We start from the raw sequence: 26,486 nt of genomic DNA, 5'->3' as shown, positions 1-26,486 counted from the left end.
TAAATAATTTGTGGAAAATCAGAAGAGTGGTTCCACTACTGAAACCTGGGAAACGCGCTTACAAAGGGGAGTCCCATTGTCCGATAACTCTCCTCTTCTCAGTAGTGAATACACTTCAGACCTGGCAATTCCCGACTTTCACTCACCATCTTAGTCTAGCAAACCATCATCATGGCTTCCGAAAAGTGCACAGCACCACCACAGCTCTTAGCGTCATAAGCCCCCAGATAGTTCATGGCCTCAATCAAAAATCACCCTGCGAGAGGCCATCCTCGTAGCGTTGGACAAGTTAAAAGTCATTTATACAGTCAACCACACAACGCTACTTGAGAGCATCGAAAAATCTACGTTCCCTCCAGGGTTAAAGAGGTGGACTATGAAATACCTGAGCGGTCGACCATCATCCGTACTGTATCGAAGTCAAAACTCTAAATTGAGAAGAATTAGCAGGCGATTCCACAGTCCCTCTCCGTTGCTGCTTAACTTCTACATCTCGAAACTCTCTCAACCACCAGGGCTAATTTCTAACACCTTGTACGCTGATGATTTCATAATAATAACATCGGGCAATGGAATCGATGGAATGCGTCCAAAAGTAAACGGCTATCTCTTCGCGCTTTTTCGCTTCCCCTCTAAGGTTCGCTACGGAATCTAACGCACTCTCCCACTAAATCCACAGCGACCCTATTCACAAACTGGACGAAGGAGTACAGACTTGACCATATTATTGCAGTCGATGGCGTTAAAATTTCGACTGCGATTATTTCCAAAGTATAGAACCACAACGAAATCCTCAGAGGAAAAGGTAAAGAAACGTTGTTGGGAGCATACAAAGCAATCGGCCGGACGGTTCTTAACAACGCCGCACCAATATGGTCGCCTGGATGCAGTGAAATGCACGGGGAAGCTTCAGACATGGCAGAACACTGCCCTCTGATCTATATTGGGATGCCTTTTGATGTCTCCTATCGAACATCTACACAGTGAGGCTTGTGAAACCATCCCTGTAGTAACTTGCTTGAAGCGGAATCGCCTCCCAGGAGCATCCAGAGTTTCCTTAACTAAGTCGACGAGATAAAACCGTAACTGCTTTAATTTTTTTACTATTTAACTCAAATATGTAACTATAGGTTAAGTTAGGTTAAAAGGTCGTCCATACGAAGAATCTTTCTTAGTCTTATATACTGAATTATAAGATCCTTACAGCTCGACAAAGCACTTTGAGCCTGTTACAAATTTGTTGAGACGACTAATATCAGTTTCGGCTATGTCTCTTGGTTCGCCGATGGTAAGGTTCCAGCAAATATAGCTTAAAAAAACTGAAAAATTTAAAACTTCACGACTGTAACGTACCTAACTCGTATCTTAGATTATGTTTGCCGAAGTACACCTACATAATTCTATGTTGTAAAGATATGTAGCAGCAGCTGCTTGGAGGTCAATATCATGTAAACTAAGCAAGTTCATTGTACTAGATTTGTAATGCGGAGGCCGGATGTATTAGCTCGTATAGATAAGCCTAAACATCTTGGCCTCCTCACAGCTATAAACTATGTACACAGTTGTTTTTGGTTAGAACCAGCGTATATATAAGAGACACCACAATTAGCCCGCGTTTGAATCTTAAGAAGCATTTAAAATGAACGACCGCGCATACAAGTCTACAATCTTACTGCTGCTGAGCATTGCAACGCTCTCCGCGGCTGAAAACAACATAGCAGCAGCAACAACGAAGCAGGCTCCAAGGCAGTTAGAGACTTCCGTGGGACGTATTGTGGGCGGCTACGAGGCGCAAATATCACAGTTTCCCTATCAAGTGTCCATCCAGCAGGAAGGTGTCCACCGCTGTGGTGGCGCCATTTATAGCCCAACGATTATAGTGAGCGCTGCACACTGCTTCGAGTTATGGGATATGCCGGAGTTGTTTGCCGTGCGCGCCGGTTCGTCGGAGCACGAGCGCGGTGGTGTATATTTGCCGGTACGACGCATTTTCATACATCCGCAATTTCAGCCAGCTAACGCTATTAACGATGACATTGCAGTGTTGGCGTTGACATATTCACTACCGTTTAGCGCAAATATTCAGCCGATAGCGTTGGCCTCAAACGCAGATATGGCAGTTGCATACCATACTGTATTCTTTGCAAGCGGTTGGGGTACCGTTACAGAGGATTCGCGCTTGAGATCGCCACGTTTACGCTTCGTGACTGTACAGCAATTTGAGCAGCGCTCTTGCCAGGCCGCTTACAGTAACACCGTGCGTGTAACCGAGGGAATGTTGTGTGCCGGTGCGCTGGGTGGTGGACGTGATAGCTGTAAGGGAGATTCCGGTGGACCTTTGGTGGGCTATTCACGTGGGCGATATGTTTTGGTGGGTGTAGTGTCGTTCGGCATTGGTTGTGGAAGACCGGGTATCCCCGGTATTTATACACGTGTGGCAGAGTACAAGGACTGGATCGAGTTGGCGGCGAATTAGATTTGAATTGGTAGTTCTTTAAGAGGGGTTAAAATTCAAAACAATTAAGTATAAGAAATGCATTTTTGTAAGAAAGCTTAAGTTATATTATATGTTCTTATAGTCTTGATTCGATTCAAAAATAGGATCATATAGTTCTGATTAGCTTCTAAACTTAGATTCTGTGAGTATTACCTTTGATGAGAAGAACTAGCCTACGAAGTATTAGTAGGACAGTATTAGTGAGGACAATAACCTAATACCTAATAAATACAGAACTAATAATTTAAAAAGGAAGTGAGGTTATGTCGCCAAAAACCATTTTCTTGTTTTAGAAACCGTCTCGTATGTTTTAGGTACAATCTTCATGTATTTTGCCTAATCGTCGATATAAACAACAACTGTAGCCATCGATAACTTTGAATGAACCCTATTGTCAGTACCGCCGGGTACCGGTTTGGGGTCCAAATGTTTAAATTTGCGTTTCTGGTTAAACAAACCTCTCTAAAGTTCTATGCTGAAATGTTGGAAACAATGTCACCGTTATGCCGAAACTAAAATCAAATGGTAATGGTGAGAAGAAACTATTAGCTTCCGAACCCTCCGGGGTTGAACTTGTTGAGTCGTTAAGTCGTTAACTAGCTTCATCTTATGTATATTTTTTAATAAAGCTTCTAATTCTACTTGAAGCTTATGGTAGTAAGTTAAAATATACAATAATGCATCAGCAGACAACACTTAATATCTGCATTGACAGTCAATCGACGCAGTAACCTCGGCTCGCATGTTGGCTAGAAGTGTTTTGAAAGGGACGTCAGGAACAAGCGACTTTACTTCAGCTGGATGTCAGGTAACAAAGGCATCGATGGCAATGAGATAGTGGACGCGATTGCCAAGAGTGATCAATTGCTGTCATTCAATAATTATCTTATCGACGATCTGGACAAGAGCATGGTAAGGAAGGTTAAAAATCTAGGGAACGATTTATCGGGATCAAAAATACACTCTTCACTCTTAGTATACATGATGAAGGAACATGATTGGAATACTCACTGGTCACAGCAATCAGGGGAAAAAATGGAGCCTTTCTTGTTCAATTGTCACGCACTAGAAAAGCAATGCTTAAAACAATGGGAGGGTCCCAGAATATGAGACACTGAAAGTGGTATCGATAATGAGGCCGCAGAACCTATTAAAACTCACGTCATGCGCTCGCATTCTGCAGTGTAACTACTTCCCATAAACCACGTAGCGGCACCCATTCATTTAGGTATGAACTTCAGAGTTACATAGTCGAATCATTGGATTTTCTGGCGATTTTCGGTTGGACGCATTATAGTGTTCAGTTAACTTTTATTCTTTCAATGAAATTATAGTTCAAATTGTTTCGCCAATTGGTTTAATGGTCAGCTCATGGACTTGCACATTTGGTGGAGTCTGTAGACAATAGATCAAGGCATCAGCAATATCCTCCGATTTGAGATAGGGCATACTCGCTAGCGCCTCACGAGTTTCATCAACGTGAATCTCCGTTTTCACCAAGCCAGGGCTGATACTCTAAAATACATATGCATATATGTAAATACTCGTATTTGATATATGTACACACAAAGTACGGAACGCAATCAGCGCGTACTCAACTCACCGTTATTTTCACTTTTGTTTGCTGATCCAGGAATTCCTGTCGATAGACCTCAGTTAAGGCGGTGATTGCGAATTTTGAAGGCGGATAAACATTAACTGTGGTATTCGGAAACATCGGCACCTTGTGACCACAGACACTATTAATCAAAAAGACATGTCCGTCATCGCCCTGCGTCTTCATCGAACGGAATGCCTCACGAGTGCATATGATCACGCCAAGAATATTGGTTTCGATAACATCACGTATATCTTGTAGATTTTTAGGCTGCAGCAGTGTCGTGCTGGTGTGTGCAACACCCGCATTGTTGACCAAAACAGCAATGGGGCCATATGAGCTCTCAATCTCTGCAAAGGCTCGCACAACTTGCTGTTCATCGGTGACATCACATTTAAGTGCATGTATGCGTTCCTTTGCTTCGTCTTCCACTTCATCGCGCAGTGATTCGATACGTTCTATGCGTGGCGCCAAGCCCACAGTCACCATACCGTTATTAGCGAGATATTTTGCAATAACGGCGCCAATGCCGGAGCTGGCCCCGGTGACCACAGCAACACGTTTCGACCAACGCTCCATTATAATTGAATTGCTCGAAGGTATTTTTGCTCTAGCATACCTATGAGTTGTTAGCGCTAACGAATCGAGAGAGCGAGATGCCAACTGTGTACTGTGTGAATGAGTATATAAGCTTTTTTTTATAATTCTTAATGGGTAAGGGGGTATACACTGGTGATCACAAGAAAGTGTACAGTTTGTATTCTCTTGCAACATGTTGTTGCAGAGTATAATAGTTTTGTTCACCTAACGGTTGTACTATATGTATCAAATATAACTAATCGAGATAGAAGCTGAACAAAATTTGGTTCGAAAATAACGGATCTTCTTGGAACTTGGCGTAAACCTTTGATTTAATATACCATCAGAGAAAATAATGTAGAGGCGTTAAATTACATGATCTTGGCAGTCATTCGACTGGGGCATTTCTCGAAGTTAACGAGTCGCCAAACTTTGCAAACAATGTGTCCATGTTATGACGTGAATTATGAGACGGCGCACCGTCTTGGTGGAAGTAGAGATCGTTCTCCCGATTTCATCAAATTCTGGAAAAAAGTCGGCCGACATCCTGTTACAAGACTCGTTATTGATGAAAACGCCATTTCCTGCCACATTTCGAAGGAAATAAGGCCGATAATAGCGTCAATGTCTTTTTTTACGAAGTCATTAAGCCGAAATCGGGCCTCATCTGAGAAGGCCCGATTTTTTTTTTGAAATTCAAAAGTATGTTTAATACCAAAGATCATAAGTTCATTTATGTTGACTGAGACTTCTTCCGAATTTCCGAAATTTATATTTGTAACGTTAACATTTATATGACGCCCAGTGTAGCAATTATTAAAGGTGCCATTTGTACATGTAATAGTATGTTTACCCAACAGTTATTCTAAATAAGTTTGAGATATGTAGATTTTTGTTGAGATTTTTATTGAAAACATTTATAGGGTGACTATTAGAACCATGGTTAACCTAACCACCTTGATAGGGTTCGAGGACCATCTAAAACCTCTGCCGTACTTTGGGTCCGGCACCCAGTTGCAATACAACTACACAGTCAACTGACAAACTGTCAATTCTTGCCGCCTTTGGGTTTTAACCACAACTACCACGATACTTCCCGAGGGACCAGTCCGCATGAGCGACACTGTTGACAGTCATAACTTAGAAGTTGTACAAAATTTCGTATATCTTGGAACCAGTATCAACAGCAACAACAATGTCAGCCTCGAAATTCAGCGCAGCATAACTCTTGCCAACAGTTGCTACTTCGAACTGAGTAGGCAATTGAGAAGTAAAGTCCTCTCTCGACGAATAGAAATCAAACTCTATAAGTCACTCATTATTCCCGTCCCGCTAAATGGTGCAGAGGCTTGGATGCTGATAACATCTGATTAGTTGACGTAACGAGTCTTCGAAAGAAAGGTTCTGGCCACGGCGAATACCGCATTCGATGGAACGATATACGACTTCATTGACATACGCTGGCTAGGCCATGTCGTATGAATGGATGAAAACACTCCGCCTTTGAGAGTGTTCAACGCAGTACTCGCCGGGGGAAGCAGAGGAAGACCTCCATTCTGTTGGAAAGACCAGGTGGAGAAGACCTGGCTGCGCTTGGAATTGTCAATTGGCACTAAATATTGAAGAGGAAGCACGACTGGCGCGCTGTAAGCGGTGTCTACGCCAACCAAGCAGAAGAAGATTCATTACTTTGCTGTTATGAAGTACGGAGCCATGACCAATGCTAACATTTGATGAGCCGGCATTAGGAGATTTCGAGGGAAAGTTTTTGCGGAAGATTTTTGATTCTTTGGAGAGAATTGCTGTTAACACGGCCATAACCACGCAGGCGGTGCCTACGCCAGTAACGAAAAATCCCGCCAAGCCTGAAAACTGCCTCATCGCTAAAAATGGTTTGATGGTAAAAATATAGTTACAAGTTTTCGCCATAGAGCACGGGCGGTGGTATAAAGTTTATGCGACTTTCACGCGTTGTTTCAGTATAAGTCTTCACATAATCAAAGTACACTGTACTGACATGTCAAAAGCTTTAATTTTCGTTGACAGCTGGTTTGACAGCTTTGCCACTAGTACAATTCAAAACACCAAAAAACCACCCGTTATAAATTAATATTCATGTTGAGTATATAAATAATGTTTTATATAAATATGATACTTTTTCTTATAGATTTTGTTTAATATTTAATTAGTGTGTATACAATTCCTCTAGCATTTCCAATGTGGACAGCACTGTGGATAGGGTTTACTCAGATCCGCCGGTACGAAATTACAATTTTTGGGCGCATAAGCGTTGGGGCAGCTAAAATATATTGAATAACCAGATATAGTTCAGTATATAAAAATCATAATTTTCAAAATCGCTTACGCTTTAACTTCGAAATCGTCATAGCTGGCGCCTTTACAGACGATTTGGCTGCATTTACCAGCTACCGCCTTAGTTTCACCCTTTTTCAGTATCGTGCCATACACATCACAATTGGCTGGTGGGGTATATTAAGTTGTTGTATAAATATTTATAATAGAAAAATGATAAGTCAATATTATAAAGAGAGCGCAGTGAGTAATTATATCTGTACACTTATATAATAGTTTACTAATTTATACTTTTAATTGTTTTTATTTGATATTTTTGCTCACCATTCACACTTATCAGCAGTAAATATAGCGAAAGCACAAAAAAACACGCTCGTAGTAACGGCATTTTGTTTTATCTTCAGACTATAGACACACGTAACGCTCAGCTCGGAACACACGCCACTTTAACTTGAATTAAATATTTAGATTGCTTGCAAGTACCCTAAACGGCTTTGCACAACTGAACGCTTTCAATTAACATAGAGCTTTACCTAAACATTGCTCATCCGCAATGAGCGATCTTGTTTTGCTTATTGAATAGATTCAGGAAAAACCCCATCACTTCGGGGAATATTCGCTAATTATGAGCATTCTTACATGACTTATGTGCGCTTAAAGAAGCTTCTTTGTGATATATCTTCACATATGTAGGTATATACATTAAGGTGGTACTTGTGTCCATGAATAAACATCTATTTTGCAAGCAATTGTTTGCATAAAAATCTCTGATGTACTTAGATTAGGGCAGTTCTTAAGTATACGGTTTTAAATTTTTTAAAATCTTTTATTTTTATAATAATAATAAAATGAATAGGGTGGTCCTTACATATAGAAATGCAAATTTAATATTTTAACCCTTCTAATTAATTAACTAAACTTATATGATTTGTCTATTTTGGGCATTAGGAACAAAAAACAAGTCAAAACGTAAACTTTTGGTTCCCTACTCACACAGAAACTTCAAATTTGATGGGGAATGTTTACTATTATTCGAAAAAATATTCTTTGGTATATATTTTTTCAAGATTATCTCTTTCAAATGTTGACCGCGGCTACGTCTCGTTAGTCCATCCATTGAGTCCAATTTTCGATAACTCGTTCGAACATTTCGACTGGTAACCGGCGAATGACACGCGTGATGTTTTGCTCCAAGTCCTGAATTGAAGCGAAATTGTCCGCATAGACTTTAGACCTTACATATCTTCTTCTTAATTGGCGTAGACACCGCTTACGCGATTATAGCCGAGTTAACAACAGCGCGTCAGTCGTTTCTTCTTTTCGCTGCGTGGCGCCAATTGGTTATTCCAAGCGAAGCCAGGTCATTCTCCACTTGGTCCTTCCAACGGAGTGGAGGTCTTCCTCTTCCTCTGCTTCCCCGGCGGGTACTGCGTCGAATACTTTCAGAGCTGGAGTGTTTTCATCCATCCGGACAACATGACCTAGCCAGCGTAGCCGCTGTCTTTTAATTCGCTGAACTATGTCAATGTCGTCATATATCTCGTACAGCTCATCGTTCCATCGGATGCGATATTCGCCGTGGCCAATGCGTAAAGGACCATAAATCTTTCGCAGAATTTTTCTCTCGAAAACTCGTAACGTCGACTCATCGGTTGCTGTCATCGCCCAAGCCTCTGCGCCATATAGCAGGACGGGAATTATGAGCGACTTATAGAGTTTAGCTTTTATTCGTCGAGAGAGGACTTTACTTTTCAATTGCCTACCCAGTCCGAAGTAGCACCTGTTGGCAAGAGCAATCCTGCGTTGGATTTCCAGGCTGACATTATTAGTGGTGTTAATGCTGGTTCCTAAATAGATGAAATTATCTACAACTTCAAAGTTATGACTGTCAACAGTGACGTGAGTGCCAAGTCGCGAGTGCGACGACTGTTTGTTTGATGACAGGAGATATTTCGTCTTGCCCTCGTTCACTGCCAGACCCATTTTCTGTGCTTCCTTGTCCAGCCTGGAGAAAGCAGAACTAACGGCGCGGGTGTTGAGGCCGATGATATCAATATCGTCGTCATACGCCAGCAGCTGAGACCTTACATATACCTACAGGAAAAAGGTATAACGGTGTGATATCACACGATCTTGGTGGCCATTCGATCGGCCCAAAACGTGCTTAGCAAAGTGTTCTCTCAATAAAACCATTGATTAATGCGATGGGTGAGAAACGTTGGTTGAATTTCTGGATGAAATGGCAGGTCTTCAATCTCTTCAGTTTGCTTTTCGTCCCAAAATGCGGTAATTTTGCTTGTTTAATTATCCATTGGGCCAGAAATGGGCCTCATCGCTGAACGATATTTGGCTCGAGAACATGGGGTATTCTTGGAACTCTTCAAGAGCCCATAGAGCGAAGCGATGCCGCTTGAGTTGGTCGAGTGGCTTCAGTTCTAGCATATAGTAAGCAGTATTTTGTATGCTTTGAATTTAAGATCTTGACGTATAATGCGCCAAGTCGTTCCATACGTCAGTCCGAGCTGCTGCGAACGTGGTCTATTCGGCCGTATATTATCCAATAATGAATGAACTTGATTTTGATCAGTCAGTTTGTATGGTTATGTGCTATAGTCATCCGATCTGAAAACTTTCTTCAGAGATTGCACCATCACAAGTTTAAGTCTTAGGCAATAATCCATGCCGAATTTCTTGAAGATATCTCAATTTTGACCGAACAGTTCGTATGACAGCTATATCTTATATTGGACTGATATTGGCGGCTACGAAAACTAAGCAGCTTCTTGGGGGAAAGAGGTATGTACAATCAAAAATACTTTATTCAGGGTATAAAAATTTAATTTTTGAGTCTCAAAAGGGTTAAATAAATATTTACTACAAGACATCTTCAGTCTAGATCTCAACTTATATTATTATTTAAGACTCTGTATATAAATCGTTTAAATTGTTAAGTATGAAACTATAGACGATTTGTTTTATCTACCCACCCACCCTAATGTGTACATTTATATGTATAATTGGACAAAACAGAAAAGCATCTCTCTCTCTATGCCGAAATTGATAACCTTTAACCGCTTAGCAAAAATAAAAAAAAAATTAATTAATTAGAAATGTTGATAATATAAATCTTCCTATATATTTAACGATTAAATAGGGTAGTGGTCATTAATTTAAATATACATATATATACTATAAATCGGACTATACAAAGTTATTGAGTTATTTATGAAACATAGCAGATCTGGCCTTTTGAGTAATTTATCTCTGAAAATAACAGTTAAAAGTTAAGCATTTCGAGTGGAGACTTTGATACAAGTAGACCTCAGAGTCAAGTTCTACTCCGAACCGTAAGTTCAGACTCCATAATTTTGGTTTCATACCCAATCCATTAGTGAGTTGTCTTCAGAAACCACAGCTTCTTTTTATTATGCTTTTCGATACTTTCTTTATGGAACTCCGTTCTGGGAGTGGTACTACTCAACATAGGGGCATTTTGGGATCGTCTGAGCATATTTGGTTTACTCATGAACAAGTGATTTCTCGGTACTTGAGAAGATACCTGGCTGCTAAGACTTTTTTTGTAAATTGGATAGAGAATTTCAAAAACTGAAGTGACTTCGTTTCTATATACATATGTCGGAGAGCTAACGACGAGAATGCAAAGCTTTGGAAGTTTGGGAGAAATATTTCACTATAGGCCTGGACTTTTATCTATTAATAACATTACTTATCGTAGAAGCTAGTGCCATACTCTTTAAGCTAGACTCTGGAATTCAGAATGTAATGAATGCGTTAGAAGTTGGTGGTTGGATGCTTCTTTCGCAAGCAACGAAATATTTGGAAGCAAAGAACTGGTTCGCTGTAGGCGCTTCGAGGAGCCAAACACGAAAAACTAAGCATTTCTCTTTAGATCTGTTGACTGAGCTCAAAGATTTTTCTTCAAGTAATTGAATGTCACGAAAGTTAAGATCATCTCAGATATAATTAAATAATTATTTCTTTGTTGTTGTAACAACTTTAAGCCGATAAAATACAAATATTAACGGCAATTTTAACGTGTGTGTGATATTAAGCGTTAAATGCAGCGCATTGATCGTCTTATGTGTGAAAGGTGAACAACCTGCTGACGCTAAGCCTAAACAGCACGTGGGTATTTAAGATTACTTTGCATTACCCTGACCTCAGTATTGAATTACACTTGTCTAAATATTATGGCTTCTTTAAAATGTTCACTAATATTACAAGTGTTACAAAATTTTTGATGCTAAAACGAGAGATAAAATTACATACAAGAATTTCTTGTTTCTTAAAGAATACAAAATTCTTAGTAATTGCAGAAGAATTACAAATACTCTACAAATATACCAATTTACTTTGGTGTCACTGAAAGTGATCGCAGCGATACAATTTCCATTTCCATTCTTATGTGCATTCGCGCGAGACCAAGCCGATGAACGAATGTAATTTGTAAGAAGTGAGTTTAAGAAGAGAACTTAATTGAAAGAGAGCTAGTTTTTCATAATATTCAGCTGACATAACGGATTTACTTTTGCATTTATTTCATGTGATCATGCCCAAATTGCGCTGGATGATCTAAAAGCTTTTCTCTATAAACTTTTTGAGTACTTGAAACTGAAAGAATGGACCAAGTGGTATTTGAGAGAATGCTAGTTTAGGTTAGAGCAAATGCAGGGATGCTATTTATCTCTGGTAACACATTTGTAGGATAAATTAGTAAAATCAGTTAAGAAATTCATCGAAGAGTTTCCGAAACTGGCCATATCTACAAAGTACTCTATTTCTTAGCTCATTTGACCATTTACGTAATCTAAAGAACCGATACCAAGTATTTTTAACATTGAATTAAAAATTTTAAAACAATTTAACTGAACTTTTTGCTGTAAAACTTAAAACCCGTATATCAATAATTCAGTCTAAAGAGCTTTATGGGGGCCTTTAGAGCTTTCTTGGGCGTCTTAATGCGTAAGAGCTTTTGTGACTTCGGATACTTAGTGTTTTGAGAGCTTTAGTGTCTTAAGAGCTTTAAAGTTTTTAGCGACTTAATGCTGCTTTAAGAGCTGTTGCGCATTCAGTGCTTTCCTAATTTATAACTTTTGCGAAAATGGGAATAATGTATTCGGGGGATTGCAGGGCATGCATGAAGAATGATGAAACGGTGGAACATTATCTATGCAATTGCCCCGCACTCAGCTGGATGAGAAGTGATATATTCTCCGGCTTCTTATATTCTAATTTAAAAGACGTTAGGTAACTGGGGTGGAAAAGAATCGTGTCCTTTACCAAATCTATGAAGTTGCTGGATAAGGCTTAGGTTGGAAAAGAATCAGGACTTTTAACGAATCTACAGAGTTGCTGGATAAGGCTTAATGGGCTTAATGTTGACCTAAGTGCGGCAGCCTGGGGTGCGGCACCTATCCGACTACCTTTTTAATTAACAAAAAACCATAGCTCTTGCTGCCCTTGGAGCTTTAATGTTTGAATAGCTTTCGTGTTTAATAAGTCTTAAAATGAATTTGTGCTCTCAGTGCTTCAGTAATTTATAAAATTTGCTTTCTTCGGAGCGTTCATGTTAGAAGAGTTTTCGTGCTTAATAAGCTTTGTTACATCAAATAGTTAAATTGAAAGCTGTTTTATTACTTTAGAAGTTTCAAAGCTTAAAAGATGCTGTATTGAGTAATTTTGTACTTTCAGCTATTTAGTAATTTACTAATTTTACTGTCTTCGAAGCTTTAATGTACGAAAAGCTTTCGTACTTATTAAGTTTTGATATTGTATGATATTTAAAGCTTTAGTTGTTTTATTACTTTAAAAGATTTTGCGCAGTAAAACCTTCACAGCTTAAAAAATTAGGAGCTTTAAGCACTAAAAGCTTTAGTACTACAGCAAGTCATGGGCTTTAGGAGTTTCAGTGATTTAGGAAAAGCAGTAAAACTTTCGGTGCTTAAAAACTTTAACAGCTTTAAAGCTTTAGTAGTTTAGGAAATCATGTGATTTAGGAGTATTAGTGCTTTAGGTGTTCTTGTGCTTTAGGAGTTTTAGTGTTTTAGAAGTTATTTTTATTTTAGGAGTTTTAATGCTTTAGGCGTTGTTGTGCTTTATAAGTTCTTGCGTCTTAGGAGTTCTTGTGCTTGAGTAGTTTGAGTTCTTTACGTGTTTTAGTGCTTGTCGAGCTTTAGTACTATAGACCTAATTTGCTGAGTGTCTTTATTTTAGTACTATAGAGCTGAGTTGTTCAAGTGTCTTCCGGTTTGATGAAGTAAATCAAAAAACAAGGGTTAAACAGCGTCATAAACTGTTTTGCTCAACTTTGTAGAAGAAACTGTAAAGAAACATTCCAATAATTTAATTGTTTTTGTTACAAAATTGTTTATTCTCGAACACTCACCGGAATGACTCATTCATACTAAGTTAATTATATGTATATTGTCATAAATAAAATAAACAATAAACTGAAAAATTTATTAAATGATTACGAGGCATAAATATACCGAAAGAACGAAACATAACATTCGACATTTATTATCGCATTTTTTAAAACGTAATCTGTAAAGTGTGAAATTAAAATTTTGAATGAACAAAACAAGTTTCGCAGCATCTTCGCATTGACTTAGACGCTAAGTCACAGAGCATTGAGGCGAACCTGAAAACTCATGTGCTGCTATAATACTACTTAAACGGCTCATCGTGCTTGGCAAAAGCTTCAATCAATCAATGTTAATATGAGTCTAACTACAGCTTCGAAGCTTCAAAGCAAAGGTGCTTTACTGAGCTGGTGACGTTTCTTTGTTGGACATATGTACGGAGATACAAATATATATGAGTAAAACATGCAGAAGTAGTGAATCTGTTGTACAAATCCGTTACAAAGCTACAAAATACCGGTTTTCCGAACTTCAAAAAAATAAGCAAAATTTCGTATTTCATTTTCTTGTTTTGCTAGTGTGATTTCGTCGCTGTTATTAAGCTTAAGCGAGTGTTTATTAAGGCGAGTTTTTAGTAGCGTACAACATTTGCAGACGTACACAACTTGTCAGCAAGCTTACGCGTTGTCAAAGTAGAAATTATCGCCGATTGCATAAAGAAATAACGAAAATCTTACAAACTTCGCGAACTTTAACTTTTGTGTAGCAGACAAATCAATTTACTGTGCGCCATAATGAAATTGTTTATTAAGCTGGTGAGACTCTTGCGCCGTAATAACTTAAAATTTCCTCATAAAGCAAACAAATATGCATAAATAACTGCAATTCCACGCATGCGCAAGTAAACTAATTTGCATTTTTATATTTTTTTTAATTTTTTTTCATTTCGCACGAAAAATAACAACGAAAAAAGGTCGTCGTTGCTGTCGCGCTCGCTTGCGCACGCGCCGATGTCTCGCACATTCTACACCAGAGCGGCTACACCACAACAACACCACAGCCAGGGCCACCCAATCCGTATGTCTTCAGCTATCAGGCTGGCCGTGCGCCAGGTCATGTGGATCGCCAACATACCGAGGTATCCGACGGCACGGGTGTGGTACGTGGCGCCTTCTCCTATGTGGATCCGAAGAATCAATTGCGCACCGTGCAATATGTGGCCGATGAGCATGGTTTCCATCCGCAATTGAGTCACGAACAGGAGGACACCGAGGCGGTGAAGCAGGCGAAGCGCAAGCATTTTGCGCTCTACAATCGCATTGCGCAAGAACATGCCGCCGAGGGGGTGAACGGCGCACCGAATGTAAGTTTGGCACGCCTATTATTGGCGATGCGCTGCAAGTCGTGCCTAGTTGTGCAGTTGCAGCGTTGTTTTCTTATGACGGCAATGTCAATAGCGTGCACGACTAGCTGCCTAATTAAATTTTATTTTTCATTATTCAAAATTTATTCAAAAAATTTTATTTATTTTGCATTTTAAATGCAAATTAGGCTGCCTATGCCGCTGGGCCGCGCAACACCGAGGCTGTCGCCTATGCCACACACAAGCATCTGAGTGAATTTGAGCGCATTGCTGCGGAACATGCGCGCATGCGCGCCGAACTCGAGGCGCAGCGCTTGAACAATCCACAGGATGATGGCCAATACCATGGCGAGGAGGAGCAATATCAGCACTACTAAGCTGAAGACAGTTTTCTTTAGTTCGCTTGTACATACTATGTTTCACTTGAGTTCTACGTAGTTAAATGCCTTAGTAATTTGCTTTTGTGATTTTCGTGTACCAACCCCCTTAGCTGCAATGTGCATATGTAGTATATATTTGTAATATGTTTGGCTTGCCAATAAATGTTTGTTGCACCGCAATCAAGTGTTTGTGCGCTCAACAATATGCTTAAAAGCTTCCAAATATTTGTGCGAAATTATTTGTGTGAGGAATTATAGAGTAGCGATAAGCACCTCCAGCGATACTTATATTCAAGCAGTTCGATTTTTTTCTATAAAATCGCGTATGAGGGAAATGTTTTACGGTTCATTCCATACAACTTTATCTAAGGACTATTGGTCTAAAGTCGGTTTCGAGTCAACGATTTTTGAGGCGAAGTTTTTTGGATTAAAAAAAGTGTATAATTTGGAGATATCCGTCTGAAATTTATTCGAAATGCACCTCCGTAATTATTCAGTTATCCTATTGATCATTTCTCGGAATCGGTCAGATCGGACAACTACATCACATACCTCTCATACAATCGCTTATTCCGATTTTTTAAACCTCGTTTTTTTCGTTTTTTTAGCTCCCTGTAAATGAACCCTCTCTAGCTTACATATTCGAGTAAATATTTAACTACTTACAAGTGGCAATCACGTTATTTAATCAGCAGTACTTAATTATTTTTTGTACTTGGCAGCTCCAAGTGATATGTGTTTGCAATGAGTAGGTCTTTCTTATCAACTATTTTATAAGAGGCGCACTCAGTGTGAAATTAATAAACATATAAAAATATATAAAAAACTGAAAAGCGCGCTCTTAAAGCACATCAAATTAATTAATTAAGTGAAATATAATTACTACTATAACTTGAAAATAAGTAAGAAAGAGCTAAGTTTGGGTGCAACCAAACATTTTATACTCTTGCAACTTGCACAAATTAGAGAGAGAGAATTACTTTAAGGTGTAAAACATCAAACAAAGGATCGGAATCCAAGCAATTTCACATATTGAGTAGTCGAAAAAGTCTTTTCGTATTTTAAGCTTCATTTAATCAAAAAAAGTAAAATTCGGGAAAGACGAAAAAAAGTTACAGTTGTTCGAAACTGAGTGAAAATAATGAAGAAATTCGCTATATTTTGAAATTTTTGTATAACAAACATACATACAAGTGGAGCTAATAAAAGCGTATTGAAAAGGGAAGAATGCCACGCAAGCTACTAATGAAATTTGTGAAGTTTACGGAGATGATGCTGTATCAGTTTTAGTAGGACAACAATGGTTCGCTCGCTTCCGTTCCGGAAATTTCGATTTGAAAGATGCACCTCGCTCTGATCGACTATTGTTGAAAAAGTCGATGAAATTATGGAAAAGATTGACCAAAACCGTCACAAAAGCAGCCATAACATCGCTAAGGAACTTAACATTCATCATCAAACGGTTTTGAAACATTTAAAAAAGGCTGGCTACAAAAAGAAGTTCGGCGTTTGGATACCACATGAATTGTGTGTGAAAAATTTAATGGAGCGAATTAACATCTGCGATTCATTGCTAAAACGAAATGAAATCGAACCATTTCTGAAGCGAATGGTAACAGAGGACAAAAAGTGGATCAAATACGACAATAATGGTCGAAAAAGATCATGGTTCAAGCGTGGTGAAGCTCAACAAATGGTGTCAAAACCAGAATTGATGCCTCGAAAGGTTATCATCCACTATGAGTTGTTCTGTCAACAACTGATGAGATTGAAGCAAGCCATCGAAAAAAAAACGCCCAGCAAAGTGATCAGCAGAAAGGGCTTCGTCTTCCATCAGGACAACGCTACACCTGCACCGCTGGGAGAGCTTGTCTGGGAACGAAAATATGGGAGTTGGGGTAGTATCGACTTGAATTTTTCTATCGCCCATCATCAAATTGTGACAGCGGCTATTTTGAACCGTTATATGAAGAGTGACGGACGCATGCTCAGACAGACAACCGGATTTCAACTCGTCTTTTCACCCTGAAGCTAAATGTCCATATGCCATTTTAGATCCATTAGCAGCTAGACGATTGTTATCACCTTCGCGATCTTACCGGAAGTCTGGCGTGTCACTACAATATTGTTCGCTCTCCAAAAAAACGAACCTCCTATATAATAGGTCATACAACTGTCGCAAATTGACAAAGCGCTTTGTGTCTATCACAAATTTGTTGAGACTGCTAATGGTAGTTTTAGCTATGTCTCCTGGGATGTCGAATGTAAGACTACCGAGAGACTCCAGCCTCGGCCTTGTAAATGCTGAATAATGGACAAGACCTGGATATTTCCAACTTACCCTCTTCATACAACTTTCACAACTTGCGTCCGTCAAGATTTTTTGTCTTACCTCATGGATGTCTGTTGTATAATGTCCAGTAAGAACCCCTACTATTGCAGCAAGCTTTTCATCTGCGATCACCTTTGGACAAAAGAGCCAATTTGGATAATCAGTCTCATTGAGATGTGAACGGGGCAAGAGTGTTCAACCTTGGTGCTAGCTCATCGGCTTTGCAGTTGCCAGCGTTTTCGCTATGACCAGGCACCCAAACGAGTCTGAAGATGAAGTAGCTTGATGTTATTTCTCTGAGGACATACATTCCTTGATTTTAAGCTTACAATTACCGAGCGAATTTCGTCGTGCTCTTGTTCGAACCTCTTCATATGGTATACCCGGCTATCCTTAGATCGCATTTCACAGCAATACACTTGCCGGTAATTACCACGGGTGCTGTGTTTAAAATGGCACTAAGTGCTAGTAGTCATTTCTGTAGTCCGTAGAACCACTGAGAAGCCGATGAGCCGTTCAAATTTTTTAGTAAGTGTAGCCTTTTTGAGTGCCCTCTACTAGATGAATACAACAAAAAACATTATTGGCCAAATATGTTTGGTGAGGGTCCCCACCTTTTCACCATAGATCCTATACAATAATATAAGGCAACCGATGTCTTCTGAGGGAATGGTTGCCGGACGGAGATGGCTCAGGTCGTCACGCTGATCAAATATATATATACATTGTGACAAAAAAGTGCCCCGAAATGGTAATATAAATTATTAGGTATTTCGCTAAGTTGGTAGGCCTGTCCTCAATTAGTATGCCAAATATGAGCGCGATCTGTCAACCATTTTGTTTACAGCAGCTGCTTAAGTCAGTACACCTCAGTAGTGCGATGCGATATTTACAATGGATAAAAATATCTAACAAAGAATTTGTCTAAAATTTTGTTTATCCAACGGCGATTCAGTTTTATCAAACACACAAGCCTATGAATGGTACAAAGTCTTCACAGACGGCCATGAGATAGTTGAAAACATGTTGCGTTCTGGACCACCTTCGACATCTTCAACTAACGAAAATATTAAAAAAGTGAAAGATATGGTGCCTGAAAATCGTCAGGCAAGTGTTAGAGAGATGATAAGAGAGTTCGACATCTCTCGCGAGTTTGTTCAAATGATTTTGGTTGGCATAAGTGTATTACATCAGGTGGGGACTACTTTGAGGGTGAAAAGAAAAATATTGATGACCAAATAAATATAAATTAACAATTTCCGGGTTTAAAATATACCTATACCTATACCTTGTGGGGTCTTCGACGCCACTTTTTGGGAGTAAAACACTTATTCACAAACTTAATAAACCCTGTTTGGGGTATAAACAAGTTTTTAATGCTTTCAGTTATCTTTCTTATAGCAGCTTTTCGGTTACTATTTAAATTTGGTAAAAATACGTAATGTGTTAGAGTGAAGTCGCGCCATATTAATGTCGCCAATGCCTTTATGGTATATTAAATTCCCAATTTAAGCTTACAAGGAATTAAGCAAAACACAAAGGACAATAAGAAACACTTGTAATGGAATAATAGTGATGAAAGAGTATTAAACGCTTGCGTTCCTGTATTATTATTACAAATATTTCGTTTTTTTTGTGCAATTTAAAGTTTACGAGGCGAAAACTTTTGTGTTTCACCACTGCGTTTTGCCATTGCAATCATTTATGCTGCGGTCGAGTTGTTGTTGTTACATTTTTATGCGGCTTTTATGCAGCGCACACACTATATCTACGAATATGTATATGTAGTAACGGTATTTTGTTATACCTACATATACATATATTTGGCAATATTTTTTACAGCATTTAAATTGAGGTGAGCGAAACGATTTACCAAGAAGTTTGCGGCCAAGCAGCTGCATTGCACCGTTATCCTTTGTATGCACGTACGATTTTTTCCGCCATTTTCAGCAGCAGCATACCGCTGTCCTTAGTGTATACAGCGTCTGTTGGCGTTTTCGTTGTTGTTTTTGTTTGTTGGTGTTTGTTGTTGCCGTTGTTGTGGGTTTCTGTTGCGCATTCACAGTTCCGGTTAGAGCGGAATTGCGCTCCAATACGCCATAATAGCACGTAAAGTGTTGCGCATTGCCGCTGCCACGCGCGCAAACGCCCCCTTTCCTTTCACCCTGCATGTGTGTGTGTATGTAGTTGCAGTCGTACAACCGTTATCGCCAGGCAGAATCGTTAGCGCACCATACACTTGCATGCGTATATCTGGCATAATACGTATATGAGCGAAAAGAGCATAAAAAGCTGCATGGCGTACATTTTTGTGGCAACCAGCAGCGTTTTTCAACCATATTGCTTCTACTTTTTTTGTGCAACATCAACCGCACCAGTGAAAAGTTGCAAGTTGAAGGATTTAACTTATTTGCAGCATTATTTTTATAGCACTTTTATTATTTGTTGCTGTTGTTGTAGTCTTGCAAATTATTTTTTGAAGAATATTTATGAATTTTGGCGCCTTGCATATCTATAGTTAGTCGTAGAAGCTCTTAGTTGAAAAAAATAAATTATTGTGGAAGTCAAATCGAAGACAAGTTTGCTTAAATTATTGAGAATATTAAAAGCATAGTTTCTTAAGTGAGTAGCTTTTGAAATAAATACTGTTCAAAAAGTTTTCCTTTTTAATTGCTACAACCAAGGTATATATGTATATGTACATACAGGTATATAAGTGGCCGGAAACGATTCTTTTACATTCGGCTCAAGCAGCTTACGACTTCCGGTTTTAGACCAAGTAACCTCTGGGTAGCCAAAGAACAGCCGTTTGAAGGCGAGCTAAAGTGTTGTGCGCTGGGTTTGGGACCCAACCTTCTCTGAAGATGAAACAACAGTCTCGGATTGCGACTCCCCTTTGATGACGACCACAGCAAACGCAATAATGATTATATACGATTTAAAGGCATGCTCCTGAAATGTCCTTAATTGGGAAGGTGCCGCTGCCCAGCTTTGATGTCGTCGTAAAAATAAAGTTTGACATCACCGCCGTCCAACAAGTGCGATGAACGGGAGAAGGACTAAGACGAGTAGACCTTTGTGGCATTTACTACAGTGGCCTTAAAAAGGAGCGTAAATTCGGTGTGGGATTCGTGGTGTGAGAGAGTCTCCGTCGCCGAGTCCTTGCATTCACCCTGGTGGATGAAGGTTTAGCCACAATCCGCATCAAAGCGAAGTTCTTCAACATATCGATGCGGCGATTGACAGAAGGTTTCAAGACCGGAGCATACTCTTGTAGAATCCCTAGAAGTGATCTAGTGACTGATGCCCAGAGCATACTAAAATTATGGAAGGGACACTTCTCCAGCCTGCAAAATGGCAGTGAAAGAATAACACCAGGAGAGGGCGAACCCGAGGCGGCGAGGCAGATGGATTGCCGGCCGAGCTATTACAATAAGGCGGCGAAAAACTGATAAGGAGCATGCATCAGCTTCCTTGTAGAATATGGTTGGATGAAAGCATGCCCAATGATAGGAATTTAACTGCGCTTTGCCCTAACCACAAAAAGGGCGACCGCGCAATCTGCCTCAAATACAGTGGAATAAGCCTGCTCAACATCGCATCAACATAAAGTTCTAGATATTCACCATGCGCCCAAGATTTGGCTCGTGAAAAGAGGATCGACACACACCACCTCTCATTAAGCATGTCCAAAGAGACCTATTTACAGAACTCTTTTTGAAAAAAATCAGCTTCATTGAGACGGGTCGAACGTCATTCGAACAGACTCGCCAGAGCTGTCCAACACCATATCCTTCACTTTTTTAATATTTTCATCAGTCGAAGAGGTCGAAGGTTGTCCAGAACGAAGCATATCTTCAACGAACTCTCGGCCGTCTTTGAAGGCTTTGTCCCACTCGCTTATTACCTACATTCATATATTTAAGACTAATAAGAAAACTTTAAGTTAATTAAATTCCCAATTAAATTTAATTTCTTACATCTTTTACTATACTTACTTAGTTTCTGTTCCTATATCTACATATATCCATAACAATCGGGACAATAGAAAATGTAAACTGTCACACTTTTTTCAATGATGGAGGATTATGAAAAAGTGTGTAAGAAAAATTAATAATATATACATATGTACATATGTATATATGTGTAGAATTTGAAGAATACGCTCGCACTTATTATTGCCTGATTGCCATGCACCATTCCATATACATTTTCGATTGCCGCATAATCGAATCACTTTTCATTCCTTGTGAAGTCCCAAATTACAAAAGAATTCAATAGACATATGGGCGCCGCACACAATGTTATTGTATGTCTGTATGTACGCACTTGTAACTGCATTTATATGCACCTTCATAACCACGCCGACAACACCAAAATGCAATTTAAAGCTTTGCAGCAGCCGCACAATTTCCACACAACGTTGTCCGCAAGCTCGGGCCACTCATAAGTGTGAAAAGAACATACATGTGTATATTATATATACTCTTATGTGCGTGTGTTCAGCTCCAAACTTCCTTCAACGCCGCTCGAAGCAGGAAGAATTCCTTAAAATATATATTTTTGGTGCATACTTGTAGTTGGTGGCTATGGTTGCCCCTTCAGACTTCTTCAGAGTTCTAAGCTCACATTCATACAATTTATAATTGAGTTGTTAGTGCGCATTGTTGTTGTTTGCCATTTGCCAGTCTTCATATTGGACGATCGACTGGCTGGCACCACTGACCACTTGCAATTCAATTCACACCATTTCTATAAGCGTAGATAACACAATAATATTCACTTGGCTCGCCGAGTAATGCTCTTTGGGTGTTTTTGTTGTAGTACTATTGTAAACACAACAATGAGAAAAGCACAGCGAAATGTATGTGGCTGCAATTGAAAATCCACTATGTACCATACAAGTGTTCTTTTTTTGTTGGTTTTAGAATAAGATTTCAAAGTTAGGTGGCAATGTGCTTTGCCGCAAAGAAAATAATTCAACTGTCAGAAAGCATCAATTGGTAGATGCGACTCTCTTCAAAATAGACGGAAAAAAGTTGCGCCTAAAGTCGCAAAATTGTTAAAAAAGGCTGCCTGAAATGGTACCTTGGTAAAGGAAAAAATTGTTGAAAAACTTTTTCATGTCAGTATTGAACTTCAAGCTCTCAAACCTTTCTATTAAGAAGTACTAACGGCCTGTATCAATCTAGCACACTCAAATCACGAAAACCATCATATCTGTACTGAACTTTTAAGCTTTTTTGTGAACAAATAACATTTAAAGGTCATTGAGCTTTTGAAAGCTTTTTAAAAAAGTGTCATTAGAAGAATATTTTTCTATTGCTTAAGGCCCTGTAAAACTTTTTGGTTCAAAAAAATCATTCTAGGTATTTTAGAGATCAGTGAGCTTTTGAGAGCTTTTTAAAAAAATTAGAAGAATATTTTACTATTGCTATAAAAGTAAGCAACTTACTCAAGCCAATCGACGATCATCTACTTTAGTTCGAAAAATACCAGTCTAGGTGTTTTAAAGGTAAGTGAGCTTTTGAGAGCTTATAAAAAAGTTAGAAGAATGTTTTTCTATTGTTTACTGCCTTGTAAAACCTTTTAGTACGAAAAAATCATTCTAGGTGTTTCAAAGATCAGTGAGCTTTTAAGAGCTTTTTAAAAAAATTTCATGAGAAGAATATATGCTGTAAAAGGAAGCAATGAAAATCATCTACTTAAGTTCGAAAAAAATCATTCTAGGTGTTTTAAAGACCAGTGAGCTCTTGTGAGCTTTTTAAAAAGGTATCATTAGAAAACTATTTTTCTTTTGCTTACAGCCTTGTAAAACCTTTTAGTTCGTAAAAATTATTCTAGGTGATTCAAAGATCAGTGAGCTTTTAAGAGCTTTTTAAACAAATTTCATGAGAAAAATATTTTTTTATTGCTCTAAAAAGAAACAACTCTCTCAAGCTATATGACAATCATCAACTTAAGTTCGAAAAAAATCATTCTAGGTGTTTTAAAGGCCAGTGAGCTTTAAAAAGGTATCATTAGAATAATATTTTTCTATTGCTTAAGACCCTGTAAAATCGTTTAGTCTCAAAAAAAATCATTCTAGGTGTTTTGAAGATCAGAGAGCTTTTTAAAAAAATGTCATTAGAAGAATATTTTTCTATGGCTGTAAAATCATATACTTTAGTTCGGCCCCAATAGTATTATGCGGATTAAGACATAAATTAACAACTTTACGTATTCTGGCTAAACAACATTTTTCTTGTTATAACAGTTTTACCAAAAACAGTCCAAAATTCGTTTATCTTAAGAGTTACATATAGCTACATATAGCTTTCGAAGCAAGCTTTTATGCAGCTTTCTGATAAGTAAAATATTATTTCAGTAATATTTTTCTGTACTTACTATTTTTTTAATCTCAGTGATTTTCCTAAACTTTCGGGATAGCAGAAATATTTAGGCTGATCTAAAAACTAAAAAGCTTTTGAGCTTTAGTTGTGGAGACGGTTTTTTTTCGAAATAACTACTTCAGAAAACACTTATATAAAGCAAGGCACTTTAACATTCCGCGAGACTACTGAAAGTTTTCTCGAAAACGATCTGCCTTAGCTAAGGAAAGAGACGGTGCTTAATTTGGAACAAGAATTTTCTACCTGTGGCCTGAACACTGAACACAGAAAACAGAGAGCAGGTAACCCACCACAGCCGGTACTACATTACGGGTGCTGTCGCGGATTTTATCCGGCCAAGATCTGTTATTTCGAATATCTAACCCCGTTTGGAAAATAACCCCTGGAAGTATTTTTTAATGAAATTGTCTATAATGGTGGGGTCATATATTTGGCATTAGTGCTTTATAAAACTCCTTACCAAGTGAGAAGTGAAAATAACTTTGATCAAGAGATCTCAAAAAAAAAAAAAACATGTAGTAGCAATCTAAAGCCTCTACCTCTTTTTTAAAGGTTCCACTTCTTCGGGGAGCTAACATAAATGTTTAGTCTTGATACAGTAGCACCAACTAGGAGTACATGACACTACAGCCAAATATATTATTATAAGTAGTAAATACATACAGTACATATGTATGTACATACAGCGCTAAGAGAAGTGAAATTCCACTCACGCGTCTTGGATGATTTATGGAAAGGCACACGTGGGCGTTCATGTTAGTACGAGTCTATACCAGTTAGGTAACGCATGTTGGGGAATTCGTGCTAGCACTCTTGTAATACAAGAAGCTTGCTATACACTAACGCTATATCTACTTGTGTGGGGGTTTTAATATTTGAGCTGACATAAAGCCTTACGTGAACTGAACTGAAACTGAAAATGTTGCTAATAAGGTGTGAAATTATAACAATTTGCTCTTGTTATCCTGTAATGTAGATGAAATAGTAGTAGTATTACTAGTAGCCCAATAATTGTTCTCAGTTTGAGATTTGAAAGATGTTGTATCTGTGTTTGGAGTTGCACAAATCTGCATATTTTTATCAGCATAATCTTGCACCGGAAGAAATCCTCAACGGACGGAGCTGCTGACACTGCCACTGGCTTATTATCTGGACTGTTTGCTAGAGCAGGTCATGATGGTGCGAGCAGGCAGCTAGGGATAGAGGTTCCTGGAAAAGAAAACTAAGCATGGACGTTGATAAGGCAGAAAAACGGGTTGGAATACAAAGGAAGTAACTAACGTCCGATAGATAAAAGCACATCTTAGTGGAATGAAGCCAGATTGTACAGTATACTGTAACCACTCTTACGGTCATCCGTAGGAATTCATTCAAACTGATAGCCTATGCAGACGACAAAGCTATAACATTGTTGTGACCCTAAAGATTCTGGACACAATTCAAACTGATGGACAACGCTGGACGACATAAGCTGAAGAGCGATCATAGTAAATGACGTTAAGAAGTTAAAGCGGCAGTAACTGTTTACCCTGAATAACGGTAGCACTAAGAACCAATCCAACAGTTGCAATTGCAAGATTACTCAACCTACTATCAATCGGCAAATTAGCAGCAAGATTGGCGGTGTTAGGTGGATGCTCCTCAAAAACCTTTAGCAAAGCTCAATAAGCAGAATGTTGGAGAACAAAGAGATCATATATCATACCGCTTTATATGGGAGAAAAGGAAAAAGGCGGAAATTATGGCTATAACCTCCGAGAATGGCGTTAGATGTATAGAAACAGTAGATGTAGCGGTTGCTGGAAAGCGGTTGCATATATGTACACCGGGTTACAGGCTACAAAGATAGTCACTAAAAGCGATGAAAATTAGAAAGTATTGACAGACGGTTGAGGGTAAGATGGAATGTCTTAAGGACATACAGGATATCAAAACGAATTACAAGAGCCTCCAAGCAAAACACGCAAGCTTTCTACACACACGGTCTGGAAAGTATTGCAGGACGTTTGTTGCTTAATGATAGGTCCCAACCTACTGACATCACATGCTACCTGGATGGGCATTAGTAACGACAATACATGCGGAAAGTGCTGGGAAGTAAACACTGAAGAACCAAACAAGTTGAAGGACTAAATGAAGTATCAAAATTAGCTATAAAGTCGCGCTTAAAGTTTACTCAAATTAAACTAAACCCTCATCTGTTTAAGTCTCTAGTTTCCTTTTAAATATTATTTTCTCTTATTCGTATTGAATGAATTGCCACTATAGAGTATTTATGGCTTAAGTAAGTTACAGAAAAAATACAGATAAACTCGTCCACAATCTTCATATTCATGTGTAGGTTTTCAGGTCGGCTAGTATACCGTTTCGATTACTTGTACCTGACGAAGGACCACATTTTCAATTCTCAGGTTTATTGAAATTTTGAGTCTACGTGAAAAATTATTCTACTCTATAAGCTCCAGAGAATAGATGCAAACTGGTACATTGGCATCATTGCATGCTTAGCAGCCTGTTTTGAAGGCGATAACAAAATATGTAAATTTTTGTTTGTCAGTTCGGGTCAAATTTGATCAAATAATATGTCTTAATAGATATATTACCAGAAGTACTAAAGACGGGCAGAGAACATGTTTTCTAAAATTGCGAT

The 26,486-nt window shown here is 38.7% G+C and overlaps 3 protein-coding genes across 3 annotated transcripts; 2 read left to right on the top strand and 1 right to left on the bottom strand.

Moving 5' to 3' along the window:
* Positions 1 to 1,639: 1,639 nt before the first annotated feature.
* Positions 1,640 to 2,665, top strand: LOC126756079 (trypsin 3A1). Its single transcript, XM_050468905.1, has one exon. It carries the CDS (start codon positions 1,640 to 1,642, stop codon positions 2,474 to 2,476), a length of 837 nt encoding a protein of 278 aa, XP_050324862.1. The 3' UTR covers positions 2,477 to 2,665.
* A 1,107-nt stretch (positions 2,666 to 3,772) lies between these two features.
* Positions 3,773 to 4,688, bottom strand: LOC126756078 (farnesol dehydrogenase-like). The gene is made up of 2 exons (XM_050468904.1): positions 4,101 to 4,688; positions 3,773 to 4,012 (listed from the first exon to the last, which is right to left on the bottom strand). Exons 1-2 carry the CDS (start codon positions 4,671 to 4,673, stop codon positions 3,833 to 3,835), a joined length of 753 nt encoding a protein of 250 aa, XP_050324861.1. The 5' UTR covers positions 4,674 to 4,688; the 3' UTR covers positions 3,773 to 3,832.
* An 8,924-nt stretch (positions 4,689 to 13,612) lies between these two features.
* On the top strand, positions 13,613 to 15,335 carry LOC126756060 (cuticle protein 16.8). The gene is made up of 3 exons (XM_050468872.1): positions 13,613 to 14,184; positions 14,343 to 14,732; positions 14,921 to 15,335. The coding sequence occupies exons 1-3, from the start codon at positions 14,164 to 14,166 to the stop codon at positions 15,107 to 15,109; spliced, it is 600 nt and encodes a 199-aa protein (XP_050324829.1). The 5' UTR covers positions 13,613 to 14,163; the 3' UTR covers positions 15,110 to 15,335.
* Positions 15,336 to 26,486: the final 11,151 nt, after the last annotated feature.

This window comes from Bactrocera neohumeralis, chromosome 4, assembly GCF_024586455.1.
Source record: "Bactrocera neohumeralis isolate Rockhampton chromosome 4, APGP_CSIRO_Bneo_wtdbg2-racon-allhic-juicebox.fasta_v2, whole genome shotgun sequence".
Lineage (NCBI taxonomy): Eukaryota > Metazoa > Arthropoda > Insecta > Diptera > Tephritidae > Bactrocera > Bactrocera neohumeralis.
This window is presented reverse-complemented; position numbering and strand designations above follow the sequence as displayed.